Raw genomic sequence first — 27,571 nt, 5'->3', positions numbered from 1 at the left:
TAGATAGCCTTGAGCAAAAAGAAGCCAGGGACAGTGCTCAGGCCCTGTGTTCAAGGCCCAGGAATTGCAAAAAAACAAAGCAAAACAAGGTCTGTAAATACATACAATAGAGGGGCTGGGGATATGGCCTAGTGGCAAGAGTGCCTGCCTCATATACATGAGGCCCTGGGTTCGATTCCCCAGCACCACATATATAGAAAATGGCCAGAAGTGGCGCTGTGGCTCAAGTGGCAGAGTGCTAGCCTTGAGCAAAAAAAGAAGCCAGGGACAGTGCTCAGTCCCTGAGTCCAAGCCCCAGGACTGGCAAAAAAACAAAAATACATACAATAGAAAACTCTCTATGGGGAAGACATTCATTTGCCGGGCCAGAAATGTGTGTCCAGCACTGATGCACAGTAGCTGCTCATTAAGCAGCATTATTATTCAATGAGTATGATCTCCAGGACCCTACACGCAAGGATTTATGGTTTTGTTAGGCCTGTGTGGGTTGGACTCGAACTCGCAACCCTCCTAGGCCTGCAGGTCTGCAGGGTTTCCCCGGGTTCCCATTTCCGGCTGCTGGGGGCGTGCAAGGGCAGCCGAGGACGTGAGTGGGAGCGCGCTCACGTGTGTACGTGCGTGCGTAAGTACGTAGAAGTCGGGATAGCCCACGGGGGCGTGGCGGCGTAGGGGTGGCGTGCACATAGCGACGGGCGGAGATAGGACTGCGTACCGCCTCCTCACGCCGGGACTCCCCCGCATCCCCGCGGAAAGTGGTTCCGCCCAGCCCCTGGCTCATTGTGCTCGCCTCACGCCGGCTCAAGATGGCGGCGGTGCTAGAGATCCCGGGCCTGTGACTACAAAGAGGGAGCCGGGGGCCGGACGGGAGCGCGGCGGCGGCGGCGGCAGCCGAAGCCCAAGCCGGGCCCCCTCCCCTTGGCCTCCCGCCCCTCCCTCCACCCTCCTCTTCTGCCCGCCCTCCCGCCGGCGGCCCCGCCCCTCCCCCCACCGCCGGACTAGCATGGTGCGGCGGCCGCGCGCGCTGACATGGGGGAGAAGCTGGAGCTGAGACTCAAGTCGCCCGTGGGGGCCGAGCCCGCCGTCTACCCCTGGCCGCTGCCGGTCTACGTGAGTGCCGCCCTGGGTGGACGTCTTCGGAGGCGCGAGGGACTTGGGCGACGGGGATCTTGGAATCGTGTTGGAGGACCCGGGTGTTCCCTCCCCGCGCGCGCCGGCTCGCGCCGGGCGGCTGCAGTTGCCCTGGTTATCCCCGGGGGCGGGCGGGCGCGGGCCGGCGCGGGCCCGGGCTTTCCCTAGGAACCCGCGGCTTGCCGGCCTGGGTGTCCCTGGCGTCGGTCTGGGTGTCCCTGGCGCTGTCAGTCCTGTGATTTGTGCCAGCTTCTGAGGACACCCTGTTCCTCGTGCTCCCCCTCCCCCTTCGCGCCCCCCCCCCCCGTTTCCTGGTTGATTTTATTTTATTTTTTATTACGGATTTCTGCCTCTGGAATCTTGGGGGCCAGGGTTGGAGTGACCCTGAGAAGTCGAGAATGTTGTCCCCTCCCCTGTTGGTAGACGGGACTGGAGTGACTGGGAAGTCGGGAACGTCGTTCCTGTGATCCCAGTGACCCTTGCAAGATGACAGGACGGATGGAAAATATGCAAAAGCGTCCTTCCTGGGGGTTTGGGAAGTCTGGGAGGTTGGAGTGGGGGGCCCTGGTGTGTGAGGATGTATGTTTTGGGTCGAAGGCAAAGTAAACAGTTTTGGTGGGTGCCTTTGGGCTACTACTGTGGTTGGAGTGTAGATTTGCAGGGGACCTAGTGGTAGGGGGTCCCCACCTTGGTACCCTCCTCTGCTTTGGCTTGGCATGTGGAAATGTGGTGGCCGGGTGTTGGGCGAGGTAGAGACTGGTACTCTGGCTTTTCCTGTTGGGTAGCTCCTGCATCCTGGGATGGAAACTCCCACCGGGTTCCATTCTGAAAACTGGAAAACTTTAACTCCTCTCACCATTCTATTAGGCCAGAGAAATTCCAGACTTAATTTTAATTTCTTCCTCTTCCCATTAACTTACTCTTTTGGGGGGGGGTTGACAGGTGTGTGGGGTCTTATAACCATAGTCAAGGTGCAGAACAAATCTATCCCCCCCCCAAACTGCCTCCTCCCTCTCTGTCACATACCTTTCACCTCACTCTGTCTTAATGCCCTTAGTTTAACCTTTTAACAGAAAGTCAGATGAATGAATCAGGAGGGTGTACCCCTTTGGCCTAAGACCTCCATTTTTTGGATCTTAAAGTCACACCTAGGGTTTTTTGTTTGTTTTGTTGTTGGTAATTGCCAGTATTGGGATTTGAGCCTGGGGGCTCAGGCTTGACTTAAGGGCTGGCTCAACTGAGCAAGTTGGAGCTCTGCCACCTGAGTCACATGTCCAGCCCAGCTTTTTGCTGGTTACTTTGAAAGTTGAGTATCTCTTAATTTTTCTACTCAGCTGGCTTTAAATTGTGATCCTCTGAATTTTAACTCCCTAAGTAGCTAGGATTACAGGCCGGAGCCACAGGCACTGGGGCTGGTGTGTGTGTATGTGTGTGTGTGAACTCAGGGCCTCACTCAATTTTTTTCCTGCATGGGTGGAGCTCTACCATTTGATCCACCCCAAGAGAAGAGAGAGAAGTCTGTTAGATTTGGCTTTCTTAGCCTTTCTTTGAACTCTGATTCTTAGAACTCAGCCTTCTGAGTAGCTAGGATTAACTGTGTGAGCCACCAGTTCCAGGCTGCCTGTAATATTTTGTTATTGCTAGGTGCAAAAACATCATGGTTTCTTGATTCATTTATTCACCTGCTAGTCACTGGACTCTGGGCTCTTTTCCAGTTTTGTTTTTTTTTTTTGTGTGTGTGTGTGTATGATAAGAATAAAGCTGTATAGCTCTATAGGCCTTCAAATTCAGGTTTATGTGAAATGAATTCCTTTGGCCCTGAGGACTCTCAGGAGCTGGCATCCTAAAATTTCCATCTTTAAATGTAGAGGAGATAATTAATTTGTTGCCCCATCCTTTTTTCCAAAGATGCAGATGAATGAATGCTCACCCAGTGGCAGTGGCTAGGTCCTGTCTTTCATGAAGGTTTCAGTTGAACCTGGCGGGCTTTGGCTTTCCAGTGTCAGGCGGGAAAGATCACCAGTGCACTAGTGCCTTTCCCTCGCTGGCTGGGATCTCACTTGGCAGGAGCCAGAAGTGTTGGCCCTGATACACTTCTGACGTCGTTGGGGCTCTGTCCAGCTATAGTTGTCCTGGGGCGGGAGGAGTGAGAGGGGTGCAGTAGCTTCCTACAGCATTACAGCGCCCTCTTCTACCTCCCTGTACAGTTCCTTCCTGTGGAGGGATTCTGCCTTTGCAGGAGAAATGAGGGGGCAGTACCTTCTGAGAAGGTTGCCTGAGCACTGTAACCCTATGGTCATGGCATGAAATAGTCTACTTGAGAAGTTTGAGTCTCTGGAGGGTCCCAGAAATTCCTGTGAGTGTGCACTTGTTTTCAAAAGTTCTGAAAGCGCCCATGGCTGAAAGACTGTGAGACAGCATTCTTAATCTCTAAACCTTGTGAAGTAAAGTTAGATCTTTTATGCACAGAAAGGTCAGCAGAGTGATAGTGCCAGTTTGGTTGTGGGGGAGGTGTGGGTGGCATCTTGGAAGGGATCTCTGTGGGAGGAAGTAGAAAGGATCACATGGCCACAGCTGTCCTCACTTGGGAATGTCCAGCTTTGGCACTGGGTTTGCACAGCTGACAAATAAGAGGTTCTTGTATTGGATCAGGTTCTGTCTGGGTAGTCTCTTATCTAGGCAGTGTACAGCAGCATTTCCAGTGCAGGATGACCCTTCTGATAGGAAGGGTGCAAGTGCCATTTGTGGTGGCTTGCCTGGTGGGCAGCTTGGGGGAACAACCTGGGAGGACTGGGGATTTGGCCTTCCCGTTGGTGATTCATGAGGCAGTGGGTGGTGTTGGAGTCAGCCTCCCCTTGGCTGAGGGCCCCTCTGATGAGGGCTGCTGAGTAAGTTGGTGAGTAGTGGTGAGGGGTGGAGTGAGCCATTGCTGGCCTTCTTACTGTGACTCAGAGGGTATTTTCTGACGCTGACCCTGGAGGATGAGTGTGCTGCCTAATCCCTGCTCACAAAGTTAGGGGGAGGCAGATTAACCTTTAGATTGCCTTGTGTGGGCCGATGACTTGCTCTCAAAAGAGAAGGGATAATAGACAAAGACTGGGGTTCCATATTTGGCGTCATGAAGCTGTAGTTTCAGTGTTCTGGTCTCACAAATTCAGATTCACTAAGTACTCTGTTCCAGATGAATATAGCATAAGCGAGAGGGAGGCAAGCCAGGAACTGCTGGGAGTTGGAAGTTGAACTGAAGAGTCCTTCCTCTCTTCTTCCCTTTGGTTTTGGCCTCTAGCTGAAAGTTCTTGTCTTTTTTTTCAGGTTAACCTTTTTATTGTGGGGTAATTGGAGATTCACGCAAGCAATCACAGTCATAGGAAATGATAGAGAGATCCTGCTTTGTTCCCCTCGTTTTCATGAAACTCAGTCCCAGGTGAGGAAGGAAGGCCCCGCACCAATAGGATCTCCTGTGGCAGAGGTGATATAGAAGAGCATCCTAGGCCTGGGGCCCCTGGCAGAAGTGATCAGTTCTGCCTATGGGCTATGGAAAGGATAAGCCAGTCCTTCTATTGACAGTTTTGCCCTCAGGGGACACTTAGAGATTTCTGGGAAAATTGAGGTATAGGTGGATGGGGAGATTAGGGATGTTGTGTAACACCCTGTAAGGCACAGGTAGCCCTACTGTGTAGAATAGGACCAGAGGCTGAGAAAAATGATGTCCATTATTGGCTAAATTTCAAGGGCATGGGTTGCTCAGTGTCCTTGAGTTTAGATGGATTTTTTTTTTTTTTTTTTTTTTGGCCAGTCCTGGGGCTTGAACTCAGGGTTGGGCACTGTCCCTGAGCATCTTTTCCTTAAGGCTCTAGGCACTCTTACCACTTGAGCCCAGCGCTACTTTGGCTTTTTCTGTTTATGTGGTACTGGGGGATCAAACCCAGGGCTTCATGCATGCTAGGTAAGCACTCAAACATTAAGCCACATTTCCAGCCCATGGATTCTCAGGAACTCAGGTTAGATGGGCCTTCGTCAAAACCTCGGCTTGCTCTGTATAGGTGTTTACCTTGCTTGAGCATTAGTAGTTTCACTAGGTCTGTTATAGGGTCCTCTGATTCAGACACACACACGTGTGTTTCCTCTGGGTATTGGGGCTGAAGTGGGAGTGCACTCACACATGTGCAGGCAGGAGAGACAGATCATTACAATTCAGTAATTCTGTATCCTCCTTTTTCTGTGGGGGCTACTCATGGTCTGTAGCTGAATGATTTTTTTGCTGGAGAGGTGATTAGGAGTGGGTGATCATCTCTGGTGGTAAACAAAAGACTGGTTAGTCAAGAGTAAGGGCTGTAGTCTTGGGCTCTTTTTTTTTTTTGTGTTGGCCAGTCCTGGGCCTTGGACTCAGGGCCTGAGCACTGTCCCTGGCTTCTTCCTGCTCAAGGCTAGCACTCTGCCACTTGAGCCACAGCGCCGCTTCTGGCCGTTTTCTGTATATGTGGTGCTGGGGAATCGAACCTAGGGCCTCGTGTATCCGAGGCAGGCACTCTTGCCACTAGGCTATATCCCCAGCCCCTAGTCTTGGGCTCTTTTTTCCCCTCTTTTCAGGGTAACTTTTTATTATGAGATAATTATAAAATATCCTTAAATAACAATTTGTAGCTTAGTAGTAGAATATTTGCCTGGCATGTACAAAACCCTGGGGTTTGCTGTCAGTACCAAAAATAACATCCAAAACAGTTTTTTTTTTTTTTTTTTTTTTTTTTTTTTTTGCCAGTCCTGGGTCTTAAACTCAGGGCCTGAGCACTGTCCCTGGCTTCTTTTTGCTCAAGGTTAGCACTCTGCCACTTGAGCCACAGCGCCACTTCTGGCCGTTTTCTGTATATGTGGTGCTGAGGAATCGAACCCAGGGCTTCATGTATAGGATACAAGCACTCTTGCCACTAGGCCATATTCCCAGCCCCCAAAACAGTTTTGAGACATAAATGCACATATCATAAAATTCGCCCTTAAAAGTGTACAGGTCAGTGGTTCCCTCTCCCTTTTGAACTCAGAGCCTTGTTCTTGTACAGCTTGTTTGCCCAGCTGGCACTTTACTACTTGAGCCATAACTTCAGTCCTGCTTTTTGCTTGTTATTTGGGAGATGGAGTTTTGAATATTTTCTGCCTCAGCTGACCTTGTACCACAATCATCTGGATCTCAGCCTGGCAAATTCAGTGTTTTATTTATATTTACAGCCATTATATGTGTACACAGTATTTTGCTAAAAAGAAACCCTGTCCCTGTAAGCAGCCTTACTCAGTCAGCCCTAGTCCCTTACAAGTCCACATCTGTCTGTGGGTTATTATGTTTTGCACATTTTCTGCCAATGGAGGCACCCCACACTGTGGGCCTTGTGTATGTGTGTGAGTGTGTGTGTGTGCATGCATGTGCATGTGTGTGTGTGCATGTGTGTGCATGTGCCAGTCCTGGAGATTTAGGGCCAGGATGCCGCCCCTGAGCTTCTTTGTTCAAGGCTATCACTCTTCCACTGGAGCTATAGCTCTACTTTCAGTTTTCTGGTGGTTAATTAGAGATAAGAATCTCATGGATTTTCCTGCCCAGGCTGGCTTTGAACTGTGATCCTCAAGTCTCACCCTTCTGATAGCTAGGATTATAGATGTGACCCATGGGTGCCTGGCTCACTGTGGTGCCTTTTGTTATTAATTCTCTCACTGAGTAAATGTCCTGAAGGTCCCTCTACCTTGTGGGCTTTTTGTTTATAGTGATCCAGTGTGTAGACAGACTAGGTCATATGTTGTAAGACTACCTGTGAGGTACTTCATCATGGGATGGGTCACTTGAGGGAAAGCCTGTGTGCCCCAGTGGAATTTTCATGGGCACCGGGAACATCAGTTGTCTAGATTTAGGAGGTGAGTGTGTGTGGGAACTTTTGAGTCAAGGTACTCTTTTTTTTTTTTTTTTTTTTTGGCCAGTCCTGGGCCTTGGACTCAGGGCCTGAGCACTGTCCCTGGCTTCTTCCCGCTCAAGGCTAGCACTCTGCCATCTGAGCCACAGCGCCGCTTCTGGCCGTTTTCTGTATATGTGGTGCTGGGGAATCGAACCTAGGACCTCGTGTATCCGAGGCAGGCACTCTTGCCACTAGGCTATATCCCCAGCCCAAGGTACTCTTGAATATGTTCTTCTAGAAAGGAAAGTTTACCCCTCTGTCACATAGTAGTCTATGACAAGGAACCAGTACTGGGGTTTGAATTCAGGGCCTGGGCACTGTCCTTGAGCTTCTTTTGCTCAAGGTGAGCACTCTACCGCTTGAGCCACAGTGCTACTTTTGGCTTTTTCTTTCTGTTTATGTGGTACTGAGGAATCAAATTCAGGGTTTCATGCATTCTAGGCAAGCACTCTACCACCAAGCTACATTCCCAGCCCAGAGCCATTTTTTCAATGAGGGCAAAAAGAGTTCTAACAGCAAAGGGGCTTGTAGTCATTGTGTCACACGTCCTCCTGTCACTTGATAGTAGCCTAGGTAGGTGGCCTCAGCTTTTCCATAAGACCTCCAAGACCAAATTGTTTGGCCTTGCTCAATTAGGGGGAAACTTTTACTGAGGCCCTACAGTTGGCATAGGTAGGAAATTGTTATGTTATAGAAATAGCTGAAGGCTTCAGCTGTCTTTGGTCTTAGCCTTGCCCTAGAGCTCTTCTTGTTCTATGGATAACTGAGTTCCCATTCCGTACCCACCTTCCTTCCTACAGGAAGAAGGCCAACCAAGAAGCAGGACTTCTTGATTTGTGGGCCAGTTCTGCTCCTGGGCCAATTCAAGGGCCCTGTATAGACTTCTTGGTCAAGTTTAAACATGTTTCCTTGTCTAGTACTGGAGGTTCATGCCTATAATCTCTTACTTAGGAGGCTGAGATCTGAGGACTGCTGCTCAAAGCCACTTGGGGCAAGAGTCTAGCCCCAGAACAACAACAAATGTTCTTTTGCCAGGTTACAGTGGCTCACGCCTGTAATCATAGCTATTCAGAAGGCCCAGAATCATGGTGTGAAGCCTATGCAGACAAATCCAAGAAATCTAAGACTTCCTTTGTTTTTTTTTTTCTTTTTTCTGGTGCCTGGACTGGGGCTTGAACTCAGAGCTTCTTTTTTCCCTGCCACCCTACCACTTGAGCTGTGCTTCTACTTCTCTGCTTTTTTTTTTTTTTTTTTTTTTGCCAGTCCTGGGGCTTGAACTCAAGGCCTGGGCACTGTCCCTGAGCTTCTTTTTGCTGAAGACTAGTACTCTGCCACTTGAGGCACAGTGCCACTTCTGTCTTTTTCTGTGTGTGTGGTACTGAGTAATCAAACCAAGGGTTTCATGTGTGCTAGGCAAGCACTCTACCACTAAGCCACATTCTCAGCCCCTTCCCCCCTTCCACAGTTGGCTTTGAATCACAATCCTCAGATCTTATCCTCTTGAGTAACTCAGATTACAGGTGTGAGTCACCAGCACTTGACAAATCCATGACTTTTATCTCCAATTAATGAACAAAAATCAGGAATGGAGATGTGGCTCTTGTGGTACAGTGCCAGCCTTGAGCAAAAAAGTGGAGCAAGAGTGAGAGTCCTGGAGTTCAAGTTCCAGGACCAGCACACACAAAAACGTGCTCTAGGGGCTGGGGATATGGCCTAGTGGCAGAGTGCTTACCTCGTATACATGAAGCCCTGGGTTCGATTCCCCAGCACCACATATATAGAAAACGGCCAGAAGTGGCGCTGTGGCTCAAGTGGCAGAGTGCTAGCCTTGAGCAAAAGGAAGCCAGGGACAGTGCTCAGGCCCTGAGTCCAAGCCCCAGGACTGGCAAAAAAAAACAAAACAAAACAACAAAACGTGCTCTATTAAGAGTGGGTATGGGGAGCTGGGATGTGGCTTAGTGGTAGAGGGCTTGCCTAGCATGCATGAAGCCCTGGGTTCGATTCCTCAGCACCACGTAAACCGAAAAAGCCAGAAGTGGTGCTGTGGCTCAAGTGGTAGAGTGCTTGAGCAAAAGGAAATCAGGGACAATGCTCAGACCCTGAGTCCAAGCCCCAAGACTGGCAAAAAAGTGGATATGGGGCCTGGGAATATGGCCTAGTGGCAAGAGTGCTTGCCTCCTATACATGAAGCCCTGGGTTTGATTCCTCAGCACCACATATATAGGAAAGGCCAGAAGTGGCGCTGTGGCTCGAGAGGTAGAGTGCTAGCCTTGAGCAAAAAGAAGCCAGGGTCAGTGCTCAGGCCCTGAGTTCAAACCCCAGGACTGGCAAAAAATAAAATAAAAAAAGAGTGGGCATGGTAACCTGGTGGGGGTTGCTCATGCCTATAATCTTAGCTGCTCAGGAGGCTGAGATCTGAGGATACTGGTTGGAAGCCGGCCTAGGCAAGAAACTCCATGAGACTCTTTTTTTTTTTTTTGGCCAGTCCTGGGCCTTGGACTCAGGGCCTGAGCACTGTCCCTGGCTTCTTCCCGCTCAAGGCTAGCACTCTGCCACTTGAGCCACAGCGCAGCTTCTGGCCGTTTTCTGTATATGTGGTGCTGGGGAATCGAACCTAGGGCCTCGTGTATCCGAGGCAGGCACTCTTGCCACTAGGCTATATCCCCAGCCCTCCATGAGACTCTTATTTCCAGTTAACCCCAAATGCCAGAAGTGGAGTTGTGGCTCAAGTGGTAGAGCACTAGCCTTGAGCGAAACAAACTCAGAGACATCCTAGGTCCTGAGTTCAAGTTCCAGACTGGCAAAAAGAAAAGAGAGGGAAGGGCTGGGAATATGGCCTAGTGGCAAGAGTGCTTGCCTCCTACACATGAAGCTCTCGGTTTGATTCCTCAGCACCACATATATGGAAAACGGCCAGAAGGGGTGCTGTGGCTCAGGTGGCAGAGTGCTAGCCTTGAGCAGGAAGAAGCCAGGGACAGTGCTCAGGCCCTGAGTCCAAGGCCCAGGACTGGCAAAAAAAAAAAAAAAAAAAAAGAAAAGAAAAGAAAAGAGAGGGAAGGTGAGGAGGGAAGGTGGGAGAAAAATGAGGGAGGAGGTAACAAGTTTAATAAGAACTATACTCACTGCCTTATGTGTAAAGCTGTAATACCTCTGTACGTCACTTTGACAATTAAAAAAGAATGTAACCATGGAGAAAAAGAAAAAGGGAAAAATTATGTAGTGGCACTCATCTGTAATTCAAGCACTGGAGGTAGGAAGTGGGCTATATTGTCAGATGCAGGACTATCAGGAGTTCAAGGCCAGCCAGGAAGTCATAGTGAGACCCTATTAAAAAAGAATAAGTGTCTAGCAATTGGCTCTGGAGATTTAGCTCAGTGGAAGAGCACTTGCCTGGCAAATGCAAGACCCTGAGTTCAATAAATGCAGGAGTAGTACTCAGTAGAAAATGAACTATACAACTATATAAGTTGTAGTCAAGGAGGGAGGAAAAACAGAGAGAGAAGAAGGGTGACATTGTCCAAAAAGGAATGCACTTATTACCTGATACAGGTAATGATAACCCCTTTATAATAACAATTTTAAAAAACCCTAACAATAAAGTAGAGAGCTGGGTACTGGTAGCTCCTGCCTATAAACCTAGCTAAAGGGATTGAGATCTGAGGGTCACAATTTGTAGTTAGGCAGGTAGGAAAGACTGAGACTTAACCTCAAGTTAACCACCAGAAGATGGTGGAGGTGGAGGTGTGGCTCAAGTGGTAGAAAACAAGTGGACTGCACCTAGGCCCCTGAGTTCAAGCCCCAGTTCCTGTACACACACACACACACACACACACACACACACACACACATACTCTGTCTCTCTGTCTCTCTCTCTCTCTCTCTCTCTCTCTCTCTCTCTCAAGTTAGGAAGTGAATTTATTTAATGTGCATGTGTGCACATGTTTGCAGCACGCACATGATTCATGTGGGAATTTTTGCATTCAACAATTTTTTTTTGGGGGGGGGCAGTCCTGGGACTTGAGCTCAGGGCCTGGGCGCTGTCCCCGAGCTGCTTTTGCTCAAGGCTAGCATTCTACCACTTGAGCCATAGCACCACTTCTGGCTTTTTTCTGTTTATGTGATACTAAGAAATCGAGCCCAGGGCTTCATGCATGCTAGACAAGCACTCGGTATGGTTTGGTTCTGATAGCTGTCACTGAGCAAGACACTCCTCCTTCCTGGTGACCCACTGGGTGTTTTCCTCAAAGCTGTGTCTGTGCTAGAGCCAGATAAATCACAAGTGTGGGCAAGTCTTGAGGTCTTGACTGAGCCATCTCCCTGAGGAATTAAAAAAAAAAAAACAACAACAATCCTGGGGCTTGAACTCAGGGCTTGGGTGCTTGCTGTCCCTGAGCCTTTTTTGCTAAGACTAGTAGTCTTACCACTTGAGCCACACCTCCACTTCAGCTTCTTGGTGATTAATTGGAGATATGAGTCTGTCTCATAGATTTTCCTCCCTGGGCTGACTTTGGACTGATGGGTAAGATCGCAGCCTCTGGAGTAGCTAAGTAGCTAGGATTATAGGCCTGAGCCACATTGTTCTTTTTTTTTTTTTTTTTTTTTTTTTTTGGCTGGTCCTGGGGCTTGAAATCAGGCCCTGGGCTCTGTCCCTGAGCCTCTTCTCTCTGTGCTCAAGGTTAGTGCTCTACCACTTGAGCCATGACCACTTTCCAGCCTTTTCTGTTTCTGTGGTACTGAGGGATCGAGCCCAGGGCTTCATGCATCCACGAAACCATATTCCCAGCCCTTCTGTACCTTTTTGTAATGTGACATTTTAGAGACTTTACTAAATGCATTTAACACAACCAGTTAGTGGAAAAGCAGTGATTGGGTCAACTTGGAACTTTGTCTGGAGATCTTCCTTCCTTCTCACGAAACAGGTTCATTGTGGGGTAGCTCATGAATTCCTTGACAGCCTAGCTGCCAGTCCCTGAATAGAGTCTGTGAGTTAGTAAAGCAGTTTCTTCTTCCTCAGGTGGTTTCTGCATTCAACTTCATCATTCAGTTACCAGTAATTATTAGTCTTTTACTATGCCTGAATTGTAATTTATTATTATTTTTGCCAGGTGTAGGTCTTGAACTTAGGGCCTGGCTGCTGTCCGTGAGCTTCTTTTGCACAAGGCTAGTGCTCATCCACTTAAGTCACAGCTCTACTGGCATTTATTTATTTTTTGTAGTGTATTTGAGATAAGAGTCTTGCAGACTTTTCTGCCAGGGCTGGCTGGCTTTGAACCATGATCCTTGGATCTCAGCCTCAGCCTCAGGAGTAGATAGGATTATAGGCATGAGCCACCAGTGCTGTGCCTAGCTGCTTATTTTATTTTATTTTTTCTTGATAGTTTGATCTTGGCATTTATTTACCTTACTCAGCTTGCTTGCTTCACTGATGCTTTACCATTTGAGCCTTGCTTCCAGCTCTGCTTTTTGCTGTTTTTTTTTTTTAGATAGTCTGCCTAGACTTCAGTAATCCTCTGGATCTCAGTTTCCTGCGTAGTTAGAATTACAGGTGTGAGCCACCAGATCCCAGCAGTTTGTAAATTAAATTCCTTTGGCTGTCCCTCCCCTCATTCCTGTCCTTTTTTCTTTTTTTTTTTGGCCAGTCCTGGGCCTTGGACTCAGGGCCTGAGCACTGTCCCTGGCTTCTTCCCGCTCAAGGCTAGCACTCTGCCACTTGAGCCACAGCGCAGCTTCTGGCCGTTTTCTGTATATGTGGTGCTGGGGAATCGAACCTAGGGCCTCGTGTATCCGAGGCAGGCACTCTTGCCACTAGGCTATATCCCCAGCCCTCCTTTTTTCTTTTGCTAGTACTTCAACTTGAGCTTGGGGCCTCACACACTCAACATTTTCAGTTACAGCTGATGAACCACTTGAGCACTTGTTTCCATTTTGCTGTGTTTAGAGAGAAGAATCATACCATAGCTGTAATCATGATTCTCAAATTTTAGCCTTCTTAGCTGGGCATCGGTAGTCACTCCTGTAATCGTAGCTACTCTGGAGTCTGAGATCTGAGGATCAAGGTTCAAAGCCAGTCCAGGCAGGAAAGTGTAAGACTTTTATCTGCAATTAACCACCAGAAAACTGAAGTGTTGCTGTGGCTCAAAGTGTTATAGCACTAGCCTTGGCCAAAAAGAGCTCAGGGACAGCACCCAGGTCCTGAGTTCAAGCCCCAAGACCCCCCCCCCCCGCCCCCAAATAGCCATCTGAGTAGCTAATGTTGTAGGCATGATCCACACCAGTGGATATTTAGCCTGGCTAAATATTTTTAATTTTGATAGAATACCAGTGCTGAACCTAGAACCTTACACTTGCTAGGCATGCAGTCTACCACTTGAGCTATGCCACCTCCCTTTGTGGGTTTTTCATTTTGTTTTTGTGACGGTCCTGGGGCTTGAACTCAAGGCCTGGGTACTGTCCCTTAGCTTTGGTCCTATAACACTTGAACCACAGCTCCACTTCCAGCTTTGTGTGTGTGTGTGCCAATCCTGGGGCTTGAACTGAGGGCCTCAGTGCTATCCCTGAGCTTCCCCCACCTCCCTCAATCAAGGCTAGCATTCTACCACTTGAATCACAACTCCACTTTTAGCTTTTTGGTAGTTAATTGGAGATAAGAGTCTCACAGACTTTCTTTCCCATGCTGGCTTTGAACCATGATCCTCACATCTCATTCTCCTAAGTAGCTAGGATTATAGGCCTGAGCAACTGATGCCTGGTTTCACTTCTTGCTTTTTGCTGGTTTATTGGAACTAAGTCTCATTGTCAAGGACTTTCCTGCTCAGGCTGGCTTTGAACTTTGATCCCGAGATCTCAGCCTCCTGAGTAGCTAGTATTATAGGCATGAGCTACCAAGTCCCTGGAGATTGTTTTTGAAATAAGATCTTGTTACTTCCTCTGCTGGGCTGGACAGCAGACCCCTGAATTCTCTTTTCACCTCAGTAGCTGGGAGGTAGCACAGGTTTGCACCACCCACATGTAGCTACTTCTGACCTATAAACTTAAGTTGTATGTATAGACAATAGTGTTTCTGGTGTTTGCTGTGTTTTCACACTGGGGTCTTGGGATAAGTCCTTTGTGAATAAGAGGGGCAACTCTGGTTTAAGTTATTGGTTGTATTTGTCAAGGATTTTTTTTGTGGTCTTCATCATAGAGGAATTGAGACAGAGAAGCCTGGCTTGCTTCTTGCCCACTGCCCTGCATGGACTGATTTTTTTTTAAAAAAGATTTTTACTTTATTGTTATTTTAGAGGTGATATACAGAGAGGTTACATTTACATGAGTCAGGTAATGAGTTTATTTCCTTTCATACAGTATCACCTGTTTCCTCATTCTCTCACAGACCCTCCATTCTGTCTCCACCCATGAGTTGTATAGTTCACTTTCATTAATGCATAGACAGATTTTTATATGGAAGAGCTAAACTGCTTCCTTTGCATCAATGGCAGAGAATGGGCTAGTCACTCAGCAGTTGGACTTCCTGGCTAGACTAGAATGCAGTGGCCTGTGAATGACAGATGTGGCGACTCTTCCTGTTTAAGGAAATCCTGGCTGATGATAAACCCAGTATTCCTGGGACTGTTTGTTCTGTGTGCATTTCCTAGGTGGCTTCTATATGACACTTTTCCTGGAGGCCTGTGGATAAGTTATTGATTGTACATTTCACGGCTCTTGGTGGACCTAATAATTGGAATTAATAATCATTTATAGCTTGATTTTTCAGGGAAGGTGAAAGATTTTATACATATACAGTAATTTCTGCACTTGGAAGTTAGAAAAAGGAGGGTCTCGAGTTTGAGGCCTGTAGTAAGACCTTGTGTCAAAAATTCAAAGGGTATAGCTTAGTGGTAAAGCACTTGCCTAGTATGGGTAAGGCCTCGAGTTCCATCTCTAAAGTTTTTAGCTGGGTACCAATGGCTCATGCCTGTAATCCTAACTACTCAGGAGGCCAGGAAAGTCTGTGAGCATTTTTATCTCCAAATAGCTGTGGTAAAGGACTAGCCTTGAGCACAAAAGCTCAGGGACCAGCACCCAGGTCCTGAATTCAAGCCCCAGGATTAGCACACGCATACAAATCTTTTTAGCCTAGTATAAAAAATAAAAGTGTAGCCCAGACTGCCCTGGAATTTGAGATTATCCTGCCTCTAATTTCCTAGTTGGCATTATAGGCATGTGCATCCTGGTACTTTTTTTAAGTAGAATTGCAATTTGAATTTAGGTCCTCATGCTTCCTAGCCAAGTGTTTTACCAATGAGCCACGCTTCCAGCACTTTTTCATGCCAGTACCAGGGCTTGAATTCAGGGCCTGACCACTGTTCTTTATCTTTTTTTTTTTTTTTTTTTTGGCCAGTCCTGGGGCTTGGACTCAGGGCCTGAGCACTGTCCCTGGCTTCTTTTTGCTCAAGGCTAGCACTCTGCCACTTGAGCCACAGTGCCACTTCTGGCCATTTTCTGTATATGTGGTGCTGGGGAATCGAACCCAGGGCCTCATGTATATGAGGCAGGCACTCTTGCCACTAGGCCATATCCCCAGCCCCTGTTCTTTATCTTTTTTGCTCAAGGCTGTTACTCTACCACTTAAGCTATGTACAGCTTCACTCCTTTTTTGGTGGTTAATTGGAAATAAAGGTCTCACATGTCTGTCTGTCTGTCGGTCTGTCTAATCTAGATGGAACCGAGGGCTCCTTGGGTAGTAGGCAAATGTTCCACTATTGAGCTATACCCTTAAACTTGCTAGATTCTTTATAAGACCCTTTTAGCTCCATGTCCCTTTGTCTCCAGTTTCTGTGGGACAGACACTATTCACCCTGCTGTAGAGCTGTGAAAACTGTGGCCTAGGCTGAGAGTAGTCACTGTTACATAGTCTTTGAACTTTCAGTATGAGTTGGTCAGTTGTGCAAATAGCTTAGGGAAACCATATGGCATGATATGGGCCCCAGACCCTCCTCTCAGTCTCAGTTAGGTTAAGTTAGGCTATTTGTCCTTCTGAGCTAACAACTCTGTCCTTTCAAGTCTCAGGCCTGAACATGTATTAGGTTGCTCATACATCTAGGTGCCCAGAAGTTGGGACAAAGTCTGGTCTCTAGAGATGTGTGCGTGTTCACTAGAAGGAATAGTCTTTCTCAGAACTAGATCATGAGTTTTTTTTGGGGGGTGGGTGGGGGAGAACCCACATGTGTGCACGCCTGTGCCTGTGGCCATGTTGATATCAGAAAGGATGAAATAGGGCTGGGGATATGGCCTAGTGGCAAGCGTGCTTGCCTCGTATACATGAGGCCCTGGGTTCAATTCCCCAGCACCACATATACAGAAAATGGCCAGAAGTGGTGCTGTGGCTCAAGTGGCAGAGTGCTAGCCTTGAGCAAAAGGAAGCCAGGGACAGTGCTCAGGCCCTGAGTCCAAGCCCCAGGACTGGCTAAAAAAAAAAAAAAAAGGATGAAATAAAGTGATGTTTAATGGTGTGTCTGCTTACTCATCATATCTATAATATGTGATCTCCACTCATTGTGGCAGAGTAGAAGGCCGAGAGGTACAGAGAGAAAACAGAGCTTTGTGGGGAGTTGGAGTGGGGGTGATATGGGAGATCCAGCCATAGCAGGTGAGCCCAGGCTGATGGTGAATGGCCATAAATATAAGCCGTGAGAGTCCTGTAAGGCCTGGAAAAGTGGGTGAGCTGAGGATGGCCGGTGGCATAGTTCATCTCACTGCTTCCTGGATTCCAAGGAATCCAGATACTGTGTGTATGCTTGAACATGTGGATGCATTATATCTCTTGATGGGTATGTGTGGCTTTCATCCTTGCAAGTTTACCATCAATGATGTGTCTTCTTTGGGAAATGGGAAGTATAGACAGCTGTTCCAGAGTCTCCAGATGGGACTGGCACCTCTTGACCCTCCTTGGCTGCTCAGGGAGTAAGGAACGTGAGGCCTCTGTTCCTCTTTTTTCTTTTTCATTCTTCTGACTTTTTTGTTTTATTTGCGGATGTTACTGAGTTTTAAACTTGGACCTTGTACTCACTCAGCTTGCTTGCTCAGCTGGTGCTCTACCACTTGAGCCACTCCTGGCTCTGTTTTTTGCTGGTGATTTTGGAGGTGGAATCTTGTGAACTTTCCTGCTCTGGCTGACTCCACAATCTTCAGATCTCAACCTCCTTAGTAGTTAAGATTAAAGGCATTATAGGCATGAGCCTCTGTCTGGTACCTGGCTCTTCAGTTTTGTTTTTTTTTTGGCCAGTCCTGGGCCTTGAACTCAGGGCCTGAGCACTGTCCCTGGCTTCCTTTTGCTCAAGGCTAGCACTCTGCCACTTGAGCCACAGCGCCACTTCTGGCCGTTTTCTGTATATGTGGTGCTGGGGAATCGAACCCAGTGCCTCATGTATACGAGGCAAGCTCTCTTGCCACTAGGCCATATCCCCAGCCCCTGGCTCTTCTATTTTTATTTTTTGCCAGTCCTGGGGCTTGAATTCAGGGCCTGGGCTCTGTCCCTGAGCTTCTTTTGCTCAAAGCTGATATTCTACCACTTGAGCCACAAGTGCCACTTCTGGCTCTTTCTGTTTATGTGGTAATGAGGAATCAAACCCAGGGCTTCATGCATGCTAGGCAAGCACTCTACCACTAAGCCAGGTTCCCAGCCCTATTTTTTTTTTAAATCAACATGTGGAACATGTGTGCAATGATGTGGAATTGGCAGTTGTACTTGGTCTCTGTGGTCACCTGACTTGGTCTCTGTGATTGAGGGGAGAGGTAGGGGGAAAGAGGAGCCAGAAGTTTTGGTTTCAGGCTGAGAATATTCTGGGCTTGGGTAGCCAGGCATATGTGCTGGCCTCTGCTTTTGATGGGTGTTTCCCATTTCATACATGGGAATAGTGAAGCCGGTAGAGAGTCAGTGACTTGCTTGCTGTTAGGTTTGCTATAGCTTCTGGCTGCTCAGCCTCTGGGGAAGGAATAGTCTCTGATCCTGTTGGGTCCAGGAAGGTAGTCAGTGCTGCTGGTGGGTGTCTGGCTCTGAGTCTGTGTCACTTAGAAGTGAAAGGAGTTGGGATGTCTCCTGTAGGGCTGACTCAGGAAGAGCAGGCTGCTTGATTTTCACCAACTATGCTGTCCCTTTGTTTTTCAGGACAAACATCACGATGCTGCTCATGAAATCATTGAGACCATACGGTGAGTCCTAGGGTGGTGTGGGGCACCTACAGCTGGGTGTTTGTGGAATTGCGACCCAGTTCCTGGGTCCTACTCTTGGAGGTCTTGTCAGAGAGTGGCAGTGCGTTCTCAGCAGAGGTGATGAGGCACATATACAGTACCATCTGGTTTCTGCGATAGGGCCGACAGCATTGGGCTTGCTTGGTACAGTCCCTTTATGGTCTACTCTCAGTCTATAGCCTTCAAGTAGTTAAGTTGCCCAGATGTCACTGTCATTGTAAGTATTGCCGCTCCAGTCCCAAGGGGTTGAGCTGGGGCCTCTAGCATGTAGGCACATGATGGAGGGTTTCATTCACACTTCCTGTGGAATGAAGATGGAGCATCATGCTGGAGGCTATGGAGGCCAGCCCTCTTTCCGTACCTCTACATGGCTGTGAAGAGGTGGTTTGTGTGGGTCCCAGGAGGATGCCCTCTGCCCTAATGTGCTTCCTATATGCTGCTGTAGAATGCTAAGGCAGTACCTTGTTGGGATGGCCACAGCTCAGTTTCCTGTTAAGCAGCACCTGAGTTTCTGTTCTCGTGGCTTGCTATGTAAACCTTGTCTCTGAAGTTCCCAAGTAAATGGGAGAAAAGCTCTGTTGACTTAATTAACTCACAACCCAGAGGCTGTAGAAAGGCCAGGTGGCCAGAGCTGAAACCTCTTTTTTGGGGAAGAGATTCTAGAGGAATGCTTTTTAGAGGAAATGAATGGATTCTAGGTTAATTTGGCAGAGATTAAAATTAACTTGAGAATGGAATGAACCCTAGAGACAAATAGCACCTCAGGACAGTAGGTACTGGTCACATTCCTGACTTCTTGACCATTCAGGAGATTCCAGGCAGGCATACCATGAATTATGTCCTGTCTGGTGGGTTTGTCTTAAGGAAGATAAGAGAGTTCCTGAGAGGGGACCTATCAGACCTTGAGGGGAACCAGACAAGGTCAGAGGGACACTGATATTGGGGAGGATGGAATGCTGAGTCTCTCAGCCAGTCAGAATGCTAAGGGATAGTTATTTCCTTCACATCAAACGGTATAGCCAACAGTCATGCTACATGGCCAAGACATCTACATAAATGACTGAACTTGGGTGAGCTTTTTCTAGGAGCCTGTGCTATAGGTCTGTTGTCTTCATTAGGTGTCCCAAAGTGTCAAGAAAGGAGTGAACAACATCTAGGCCTTCCAGGGATTATGAGGCCACTTCTGATTTGCTCTTAGCCTCTGTGTCCTCCCTCTTCCTGCCTCATCAGCATCAAAGCAAGGCTCTCCAAACTAGACTTTTGTAAACCTCTTTCTTTTATTGTCCCCAGAAAGAATTGTCACATTGTCGCTGTATAGCAATTAATAGTTCCCCTTCATACCATAAGTGTCTCAAAACCCAGTGGGCCTCAGTCTTTTTTTTTTTTTTTTTCACCAGTCCTGGAGCTTGAACTAAAGGCCCGAGCACTGTCGCTGGCTTCTTTTTGCTCAAGGTTAGCACTCTACCACTTGAGCCACAGTGCCACTTCTGGCCTTTTCTATATATGTGTTGTTGAGGAATCAAACCCAGGGCTTCATGTATACGAGGCAAGCACTCTACTACTAGGCCATATTCCCAGCCCTGGGCCTCAGTCTTATAGGGTCTTACTTAGTCTTATTTTGGCCTTTCTTGACTCTTTGCTTCTCTTAAGTTTTACATTCAGCATCTTTTTCCAGAAAGCCTCCCTTGCTTGGCTTCCCACAGGGCTTCTTTAGGAACAGATCTAGAGAAGTCTGAGCCTTGTATTTGTACTCATTCATAGATACAGTGTTCTCTATTTTATATTGTCTTCACTTTTCTGAGCAGCTTTTTTTTTTTTAATGGCTTTCAATGTTGATGTCTTATTTCTATACTGGGACTTGAACTTGGGCCTGTGCACTATCTCTGAGCTCTTTTGCTCATGGCTAGTGCCCTACCACTTGAGCCACTTCTGGCATTTTGTGGTTGAGATAAGAGTCTCATAGACATTTCCTGCCTGGGTTGGCTTCAAACCCTAATCCTTAGATCTCAGCCTCCTGAGTACTTAGGATTATAAGTGTGAGCCACCGGCACCTAGCCTGTCTTTATTTTTTTTTTTTTTTTTTTTTTTTTTTTGGCCAGTTCTGGGCCTTAGACTCAGGGCCTGAGCACTGTTCCTAGCTTCTTTTTGCTCAAGGCTAGCACTCTGCCACTTGAGCCACAGCACCGCTTCTGGCCGTTTTCTGTATATGTGGTGCTGGGGAATCGAACCTAGGGCCTCGTGTATCCGAGGCAGGCACTCTTGCCACTAGGCTATATCCCCAGCCCCCTGTCTTTATTTTTTTGAGAGTCATATGAAGTCCAGGCCGGATAAAAACTATCCACTTTCGTGTCTGCCTCCTGAGTGCTTAGATTAGAATCATGTATCACTACCCCCATTTCTAGATTTTTTTTTTCCCTTTTTATTTCCAAGACTCCATACTGTTTGGCCTTGAAACTTCACAAACCTGATCCCCACAACCTGTTCATTAATTTCACATTTGTTATACTGTTGCCTTCCTTCCATACCGTAAGTTCGATAGTGAGGAGATACATACATACATACATACGTGTGTGCCTGTGTGTGTATATTTGGTGTGGGTCCTGAGGATTGCACTCAGAGTTGGGGAGCAGTCTCTGAGCATTTTGCTCAAGGCTCTACCATTTAAGCCATAGTTCTGACTTTTTATAAGTTTATTGGAGATAAGAATCTCACTGTCAGGGGCTGGGAATATGGCCTAGTGGTAAAGTGCTCGCCTCGTATACATGAAGCCCTGGGTTCGATTCATCAGCACCACATAAACAGGAAAAGCTGGAAGTGGCACTGTGGCTCAAGTGGTAGAGTGCTAGCCTTGAGCAAAAAGAAGCCAAGGACAGTGCTCAGGTCCTGAGTTCAAGCCCCAGTACTGGCCAAAAAAATCTCACTGTCTTTCTGTCCAGTCTAGCCTTGAACCTCAGTCCTTAGATCCTTGCCTCCTGAGTAGTTAGGATTATAGGTGTGAGCCACTAGCACCTGGCTAGGATTTTTGTTTTTATATTTGAGAGGAACTGGCATCAGGGAAAGCTGTGTGTGTATAAAAGAATGAGGCTTGAAAAGCAGCATGTAGGCTTCTAGAAAAAACATTGCTGTTCTTCTTCTCTGTTCTAGATGGGTCTGTGAGGAAATTCCTGACCTCAAGCTGGCTATGGAAAATTATGTCCTAATTGACTATGATACCAAAAGGTAAGTGGACCATGTCCAGCTTATTTTCTGCTGAGGACATGCTTCGAGTTATGCGGGAACATTGTGTTTGAGAGCCAACCCCTCAGATGGCCCACACTGGTGCCATATTCCCTCATAGAATTGCCCCTGGCTTCCTGGCTCCCTTGTTATTTTGTTAGGAAGTACTATCAAGGATTATGAAGTCTGTCAGAGTGAGAACAGGATTGGTATCTCTAAGTTGCCCAGACTTGAAGATCACTTCACATGGGTGAAATTACCCTGAGAGATCAAGGGCTCTTTTAAATTTAAAACTTTCATTTGTATTTATTTTTTGCCAGTCCTGGGCTTGAACTCAGGTCCTGGGCACTGTCCCTGAACTTCTTTTGCTCAAGGCTTACTAGCTTCTACCACTTGACCCACAGCTTCACATCTGGCTTTTTTTGTTTCTATGGTACTGAGGAACCAAACTCAGGGCTTCACACATGCTAGATAAGTGCTCTACCACCAAGCCATGTTCCCAGCCCTAAGGGCTCTTTTGAAACAGCTGTTCTGCCCAAAACTTCCTTTGCGCTGGCCTTGGGCTCTGGCAGCTCTGTGTACCTTGGTTGGGTGTGGCCTGTAGCCAGGGCTGCTTCTAGCACTTTTCCTCATGGAAAGTGGGTGGAGAAGGGCAAGGCATCCTTGGAATGTCTGTCTGGAATCTGTTGTTTTTCTTTGAGAAAGGACAGCTCTGGCTGGCGCCTGCTCAGCTCTAGAAGATCTGAAGTGGACAGAGCTGTTTAGAGCTGCTGGACTATAGTCAGTCCAGGAATGGCTCTGACGTTTCCCAGGGTGTCGTTCCCACTGTACTTTGCCTGATCTCAAACATTGTTCCACATGGAAGAACTTACTGATAGCAATGCCAGCCTCTGTGATGACAGTTATATCCCCTGGCCTTAGCCTCCATCCCTGTAACTGACATCTGGTGTCTGAACAGGAAGGGAGAAGGTCATACTCATTTCTGCCAGAGCAGCCTCAAGCTGTAGGCTCTGAGGCACCTGCATAGGCCCAGGAATAGCCTTGGGTTCTTTGTCACACTAGAGTGCAGTCACACTCATTCAGTTACTGGTTTAGGAAGATATAAAGATGCAGATGGACAGCCAGATAGCTAGGTGTGAGGGTAAGGCCTGGAAGGACCAGGTGCTTCTGTCTCCATAGTATTGGGTGCATCAGTCTCTTGCCACCCTCTTTTGCTTACAGCCTGGAAGCTGAATTGTGTACTTTAGGGATTTTTTTTCTTTCTTTTTTTTCTTTTTTGCAGTGCTGGGGATGGACCCAAAACCTGTAGGCTAGGCAAGTGCTCCCCATTGAAGCGCACCTCAGCCCCTACTTTATACAGAGGCATCCCTCCCTTAACACATGTGTTAACTTGATCGCCAACCCTGCCTCTCTCCCAAGGATGGAGGCATGGTGGCACTAAGCTTGTAGTCAGGGCCTGAGCTTTGTGCTAACCAGAGCCACCCAGGAGCCTCAAAATGGAACACACTCCTGCCACTCAGGACCTTCACAAGGACTAGCAATTCTGTCTAGGTAGAAATGGAGTTTTTGTTTTGTTTTGTTTTTTTGCTGTGGCTTCAGCTCAGGGCCTCAGATTTTAGCTTTATTTCGTTTTTTGCTCAAGGCGTTACTCTACCATTTGAATCACAGCTCCACTTTAAATTTTTGGGGAATTGGAGATGAGTCTCCTAGACTTTTCTGCTTTGGGCTGGCTTCAAGCCATTATCCTCAGATCTCAGCCTCCTGAGTAGCTAGGATTACAGGAATGAGCCACAGGTACCTGGCTTGACTGATGTTGGTTGCGTGCAGCATCACCTTGGGTTTGACTTAGCGTTCAAGCCTGTCTCAAATTACTTTTGAGGCACAGGCTTGTACTTAGGGACTCCTGCTAGTTTGTGAAGCCTGGTATATTCTGGCTTCTGTGATTGTACCCTCCTTTCCTTTTGCAGCTTTGAAAGTATGCAGCGGCTATGTGACAAGTACAACCGGGCTATCGACAGCATCCACCAGCTGGTAGGTGGCTTGCCAAACACATCCCTGCCCCCTCTTCTCCATGAGAGTTTTTATAGTACTGGCTCCTGGACCCTCCAGACAGCCATTGGGACTCCTGCTGGCCACACCACCGTGTGAAGGGACTGACTGGCAGGGTGACGGGGCTAGAGACTGGGGGTCAGGAGCAAGCTGGCCATAGAGGATCATTGTGTACACACACATGCACACACACGCGTGCACACGCACATGTATCTGTACTCACTTTTTCCTGTTCTGTAAAATTGGCCTATGATATTTAGCCTCTGTCCATACTAACTTCAGCCTGGTCCACTTCCACTAGACTTCATTTCACCCTCACCTGATTCAGGAGGTAAACCAGGAACATAGCTGCAGAGTGCTTACATCCTGTGCCCAGGCATGGTCTGCTTTCTAGAAAGTGCCAGTGTCTCCATTATGGGGGACACATGGTGTCCTGAGAACTCTTCTGGAAGTCTCTCTAGGAGGAGAGACTAGGGATGATGCACTGAGGGTATTTCCCTCCTAAGTCATAAGCATGAGATGCTTTTATGTCTAGTGACCTGCATATCATATCATATATACAGTTCTGTGGAGCCCACAGATATGGCTAGTATGCATTGGTGTTGCTCACATCATTACTACTACTGAGTATCGTTTTTTTGGCAGTACCAGGGTTTGAATTCAGAACTCCATGTTCATTGCTCTATTACTTAAGCTACACCTCAAACCCAGTTGTTTTGATCAATTATATTCTGGCTAGGTTGACGTCTGTGATCCTATTCATCGATCCTGAATAGCATTATGGGTATAAGCTACTGGTATCTATTCTAATCATGTTTTGTCTTTCTTTTTTGAGTCAGAGAGAGAGAGAGAGAGAGAGGTGTTTTTTTTTTTTGCCAGTCCTGGGCCTTGGACTCAGGGCCTGAGCACTGTCCCTGGCTTCTTTTTGCTCAAGGCTAGCACTCTGCCACTTGAACCACAGCGCCACTTCTGGCCGTTTTCTATATATGTGGTGCTGGGGAATCGAACCCAGGGCTTCATGTATACAAGGCAAGCGCTCTTGCCACTAGGCCATATTCCCAGCCCAAGAGAGTTTTTATTTATGTCAGTGGTGGGGCTTGAACTCGGGATGTAGGCACTGTCCCTGAGCTTTCTTGCTCGAGGCTAACATTCTACCACTTTGAGCCACAGTTCCATTTCTAGTTATTTTTTTTTTTGTGATTAATTGGAAATAAGAGTCTCATGGGCTTTTCCTAGCCAGGCTGGCTTTGAACCGCAGTCCTCAGATCTCAGCCTTCTGAGTAGCTAGGATTACAGGTGTGAGCCATCAGGACCTGGCTTAGAATGTTTTATTTTAAATTTACTGTTAAGAAAACTAGGGAGGAGATTGGATTTGGACTCTGTACTTTGCACTTGCTAGTTCTACCATAGAGCCACATTTCCAGCTTACCACTGTTCTTGACCATGGGGAAGAGAGTTGAGTCAGCTGAGTGGATTTGCAGTTTTCATATGGTTCTTAGTGCAGGGTTGAAACTTTTGAGAGTTGAACTTAGCCACCCTGAAGCCTAATGAAACCTGACTAAAAACAGCCATTTTGAGGCCAGAAAGCCTAAGTAGATATGGCCAGCCACTGTTGTGCAAGGGGACTTAATCCTGAGTTGGGGTATGACATCAGTGTTCCTGCATGACCCTGTTGGTAGCAAGGAGGCTGGTGGGAAGAAAGGACTTTCAGGACTTGGGCATATTCTGGGATGAATGTAAGGTGAGGGCTTAAACTGGAATTGTGGAAGGGAAGACAGAAGTGGGCATTTTTTCTTTAGCTGTTGATTGAAGTAAGAAAAGTTGAGTGCATGTCACATACACACACATGCGCGTGTGCGCACATTTACACTTTCTCTTTCTGTGATGCTGGAACCTGGAACCTTGTGCATGCTATAGACAAGAGCTCTACCACTGGGCCACACTCTGGCTTGCATTACCTTTTTTTTCAGTTGGGTCTTGAGTGGGTGCTGCTAGCTGCCTGTGGTGTGTGTGACATGTCCATGTTGCTTGTGTTTCTAGTGGAAGGGCACTACTCAACCCATGAAGCTAAACACGCGACCATCCAATGGGCTCCTACGGCACATACTGCAGCAGGTCTACAACCACTCAGTGACTGATCCTGAGAAACTTAACAATTATGAACCCTTCTCCCCGGAAGTATATGGGGAGACCTCCTTTGACCTGGTGGCCCAGATGATTGATGAAATCAAGATGACTGAGGATGATCTGTTTGTGGACCTGGGTAGTGGTGAGTGTTGGATGACATGGCCCACAAGTTGTCCTTGACATTCTGAGTGCAGTTCAGGCTATGTGCATTCTTGGAGAGGGAATGACAAGGTAGGCTCCCTTCCTGGGCTCCTTCTCCCTGCCTGAAGTCCTTTACTGAGGCCCAGGTTCCTGCTTCCCTGGCCATTTTGGCTTCTCTCATAACTTTGCCTTCACTTGCACCCCCAAAAGGCTGTTAGTTTGTGTGTCTCTTTCACCAGAGCAGAGCTCCTGAGGTAGAGCCCCTTGACTTCTGATCACTGTTAGCATTGTAGGTCTCACCAATGGACTTGATCAACATACATTAAAGGAGCCACCACCTCAAGCTCAGTAACCAGACTTTGGAATTGAAGCTTGGTCCTGGCCTATCCCCAGCCCTCGTTGTTTCTCTGCCTCTTGCTGTGTCCTCACAGGGAAGGTAGTAGAAGAGCAGCAAGAGGCCTAGTGTATTTCCTCCAGTGCTTTCATAAGGTGCTAATCCCATTCTTGAACAGAGTTCTTAAGTCCTAGCCAGTTTCCAGAGACCCTGTAATATGTCTTTATGATTACGCTTCCACATTGGGGGACACACTGTCTATCCTTGTGCTTTTCAAATAAAGACTTGTTCTCTTCCATGATTCTAAACAGCTCACAGATCTTTTGTTACTTGACTATGTATTTAGTGTTCAACACAGAAAGTTGGGTGGCCCTTAGCATGTTATCTGCTTGAGATGCTGAGCTGATCTACCATAGTTAGTTTTAGAAGCAGTTGCAGATATTTCTGTGTTTATGATGCCTCAACTTTCATGACCCTGGAGTGTGTAACCCTACTTAGGCCCTGCATGGGCATTGGGAATTAACCAGCTTTAAGGGTACTTGTTATGTCTCCAGTTCCCGCTCAGTCCTGTCTGGTCATGTCTGTACTGAAGGTGCTTTCTAGCCTGAGTAGCCACATGCTGCATGTCTGCACTGTAGCTGTGACTTGTAGTAATTTGGGAACCACTCTAGGTGCACTGAGCCTTGTGCAGCTGTGCTAGGTCTGAGTAGCCACCCCATGTACAGCTGCAGGGAGCACACTGCTTCTGGTGTTTTGAGTGCTGCTGTAGGTAATAGAGCAGAGATGACTGATTCATGGTGTCTCAGAGAGCAGTGTGTCTTTGAGGAGTCCTATGACCTTCACTCGATGTCAGTGGATATTGTCAAGTGGTCATGCCCTTGACTCTGGCCTACACCCCCTAGGCTCCTAAGCCACTCCCAAATACTGCACAGGACTCTGACCTTTCTTTCTCTGCTTGAAGGTGTGGGCCAGGTTGTCCTTCAGGTTGCTGCAGCCACCAACTGCAAACATCACTATGGAGTGGAGAAAGCTGACATCCCAGCCAAGTACGCGGAGGTGAGTAGTTCTGGGGGAAATTGTGTAGATAGCTAAAAAACGACACCTGGTGCTCTGCATTCCACTGCTTCAGGGTTTTCCTGTCTGCAAGGCATTCTTCCAGCCTGAGGAGCTGTAACTGAAAGACAGATTCACCTGTGTTTTTAATACTCAGCACCCTCCTAGCAGATCACTCGGGCCTCTATGTCTTGGTTCCACTGTTGTGGGACAGAGCTCCCATCTTCTTTTGGAAGGTGATGGCTACACTCTTGCCTTACCATCCCTGTGTTAGCTTCTGTCTCAGGTGAGAGATCAGCAGGGTCTGGAGAGTGAGAATGTCCAGAGTTTGTGGCCTGGTGGAATCTGGCCTTGGAGAGTG

At 47.5% G+C, this 27,571-nt stretch overlaps 1 protein-coding gene across 3 annotated transcripts in view; it reads left to right on the top strand.

Annotated features, from left to right (window-relative positions):
• Positions 1–781: 781 nt before the first annotated feature.
• The window catches only part of Dot1l (DOT1 like histone lysine methyltransferase), a 61,083-nt gene continuing 34,293 nt past the window's right edge, over positions 782–27,571 (top strand). Inside the window, exons 1-6 of one of the 3 annotated variants that reach the window (XM_048341697.1) lie at positions 782–1,107; positions 18,208–18,251; positions 21,435–21,509; positions 23,474–23,537; positions 25,596–25,824; positions 27,119–27,213. In XM_048341697.1, the coding sequence (XP_048197654.1) occupies positions 1,027–1,107; positions 18,208–18,251; positions 21,435–21,509; positions 23,474–23,537; positions 25,596–25,824; positions 27,119–27,213 (588 nt within the window). In that variant the 5' untranslated portion in view covers positions 782–1,026. Of the gene's footprint in view, positions 1,108–18,207; positions 18,252–21,434; positions 21,510–23,473; positions 23,538–25,595; positions 25,825–27,118; positions 27,214–27,571 lie in introns of those variants that run through there. The other 2 variants (XM_048341698.1, XM_048341699.1) reach the window with 2 other exon arrangements.

Source organism: Perognathus longimembris, chromosome 3 (assembly GCF_023159225.1).
Source record: "Perognathus longimembris pacificus isolate PPM17 chromosome 3, ASM2315922v1, whole genome shotgun sequence".
Lineage (NCBI taxonomy): Eukaryota > Metazoa > Chordata > Mammalia > Rodentia > Heteromyidae > Perognathus > Perognathus longimembris.
The sequence above is the reverse complement of the archived record's forward strand: the minus strand, read 5'-3'. Positions and strand labels throughout refer to the sequence as shown.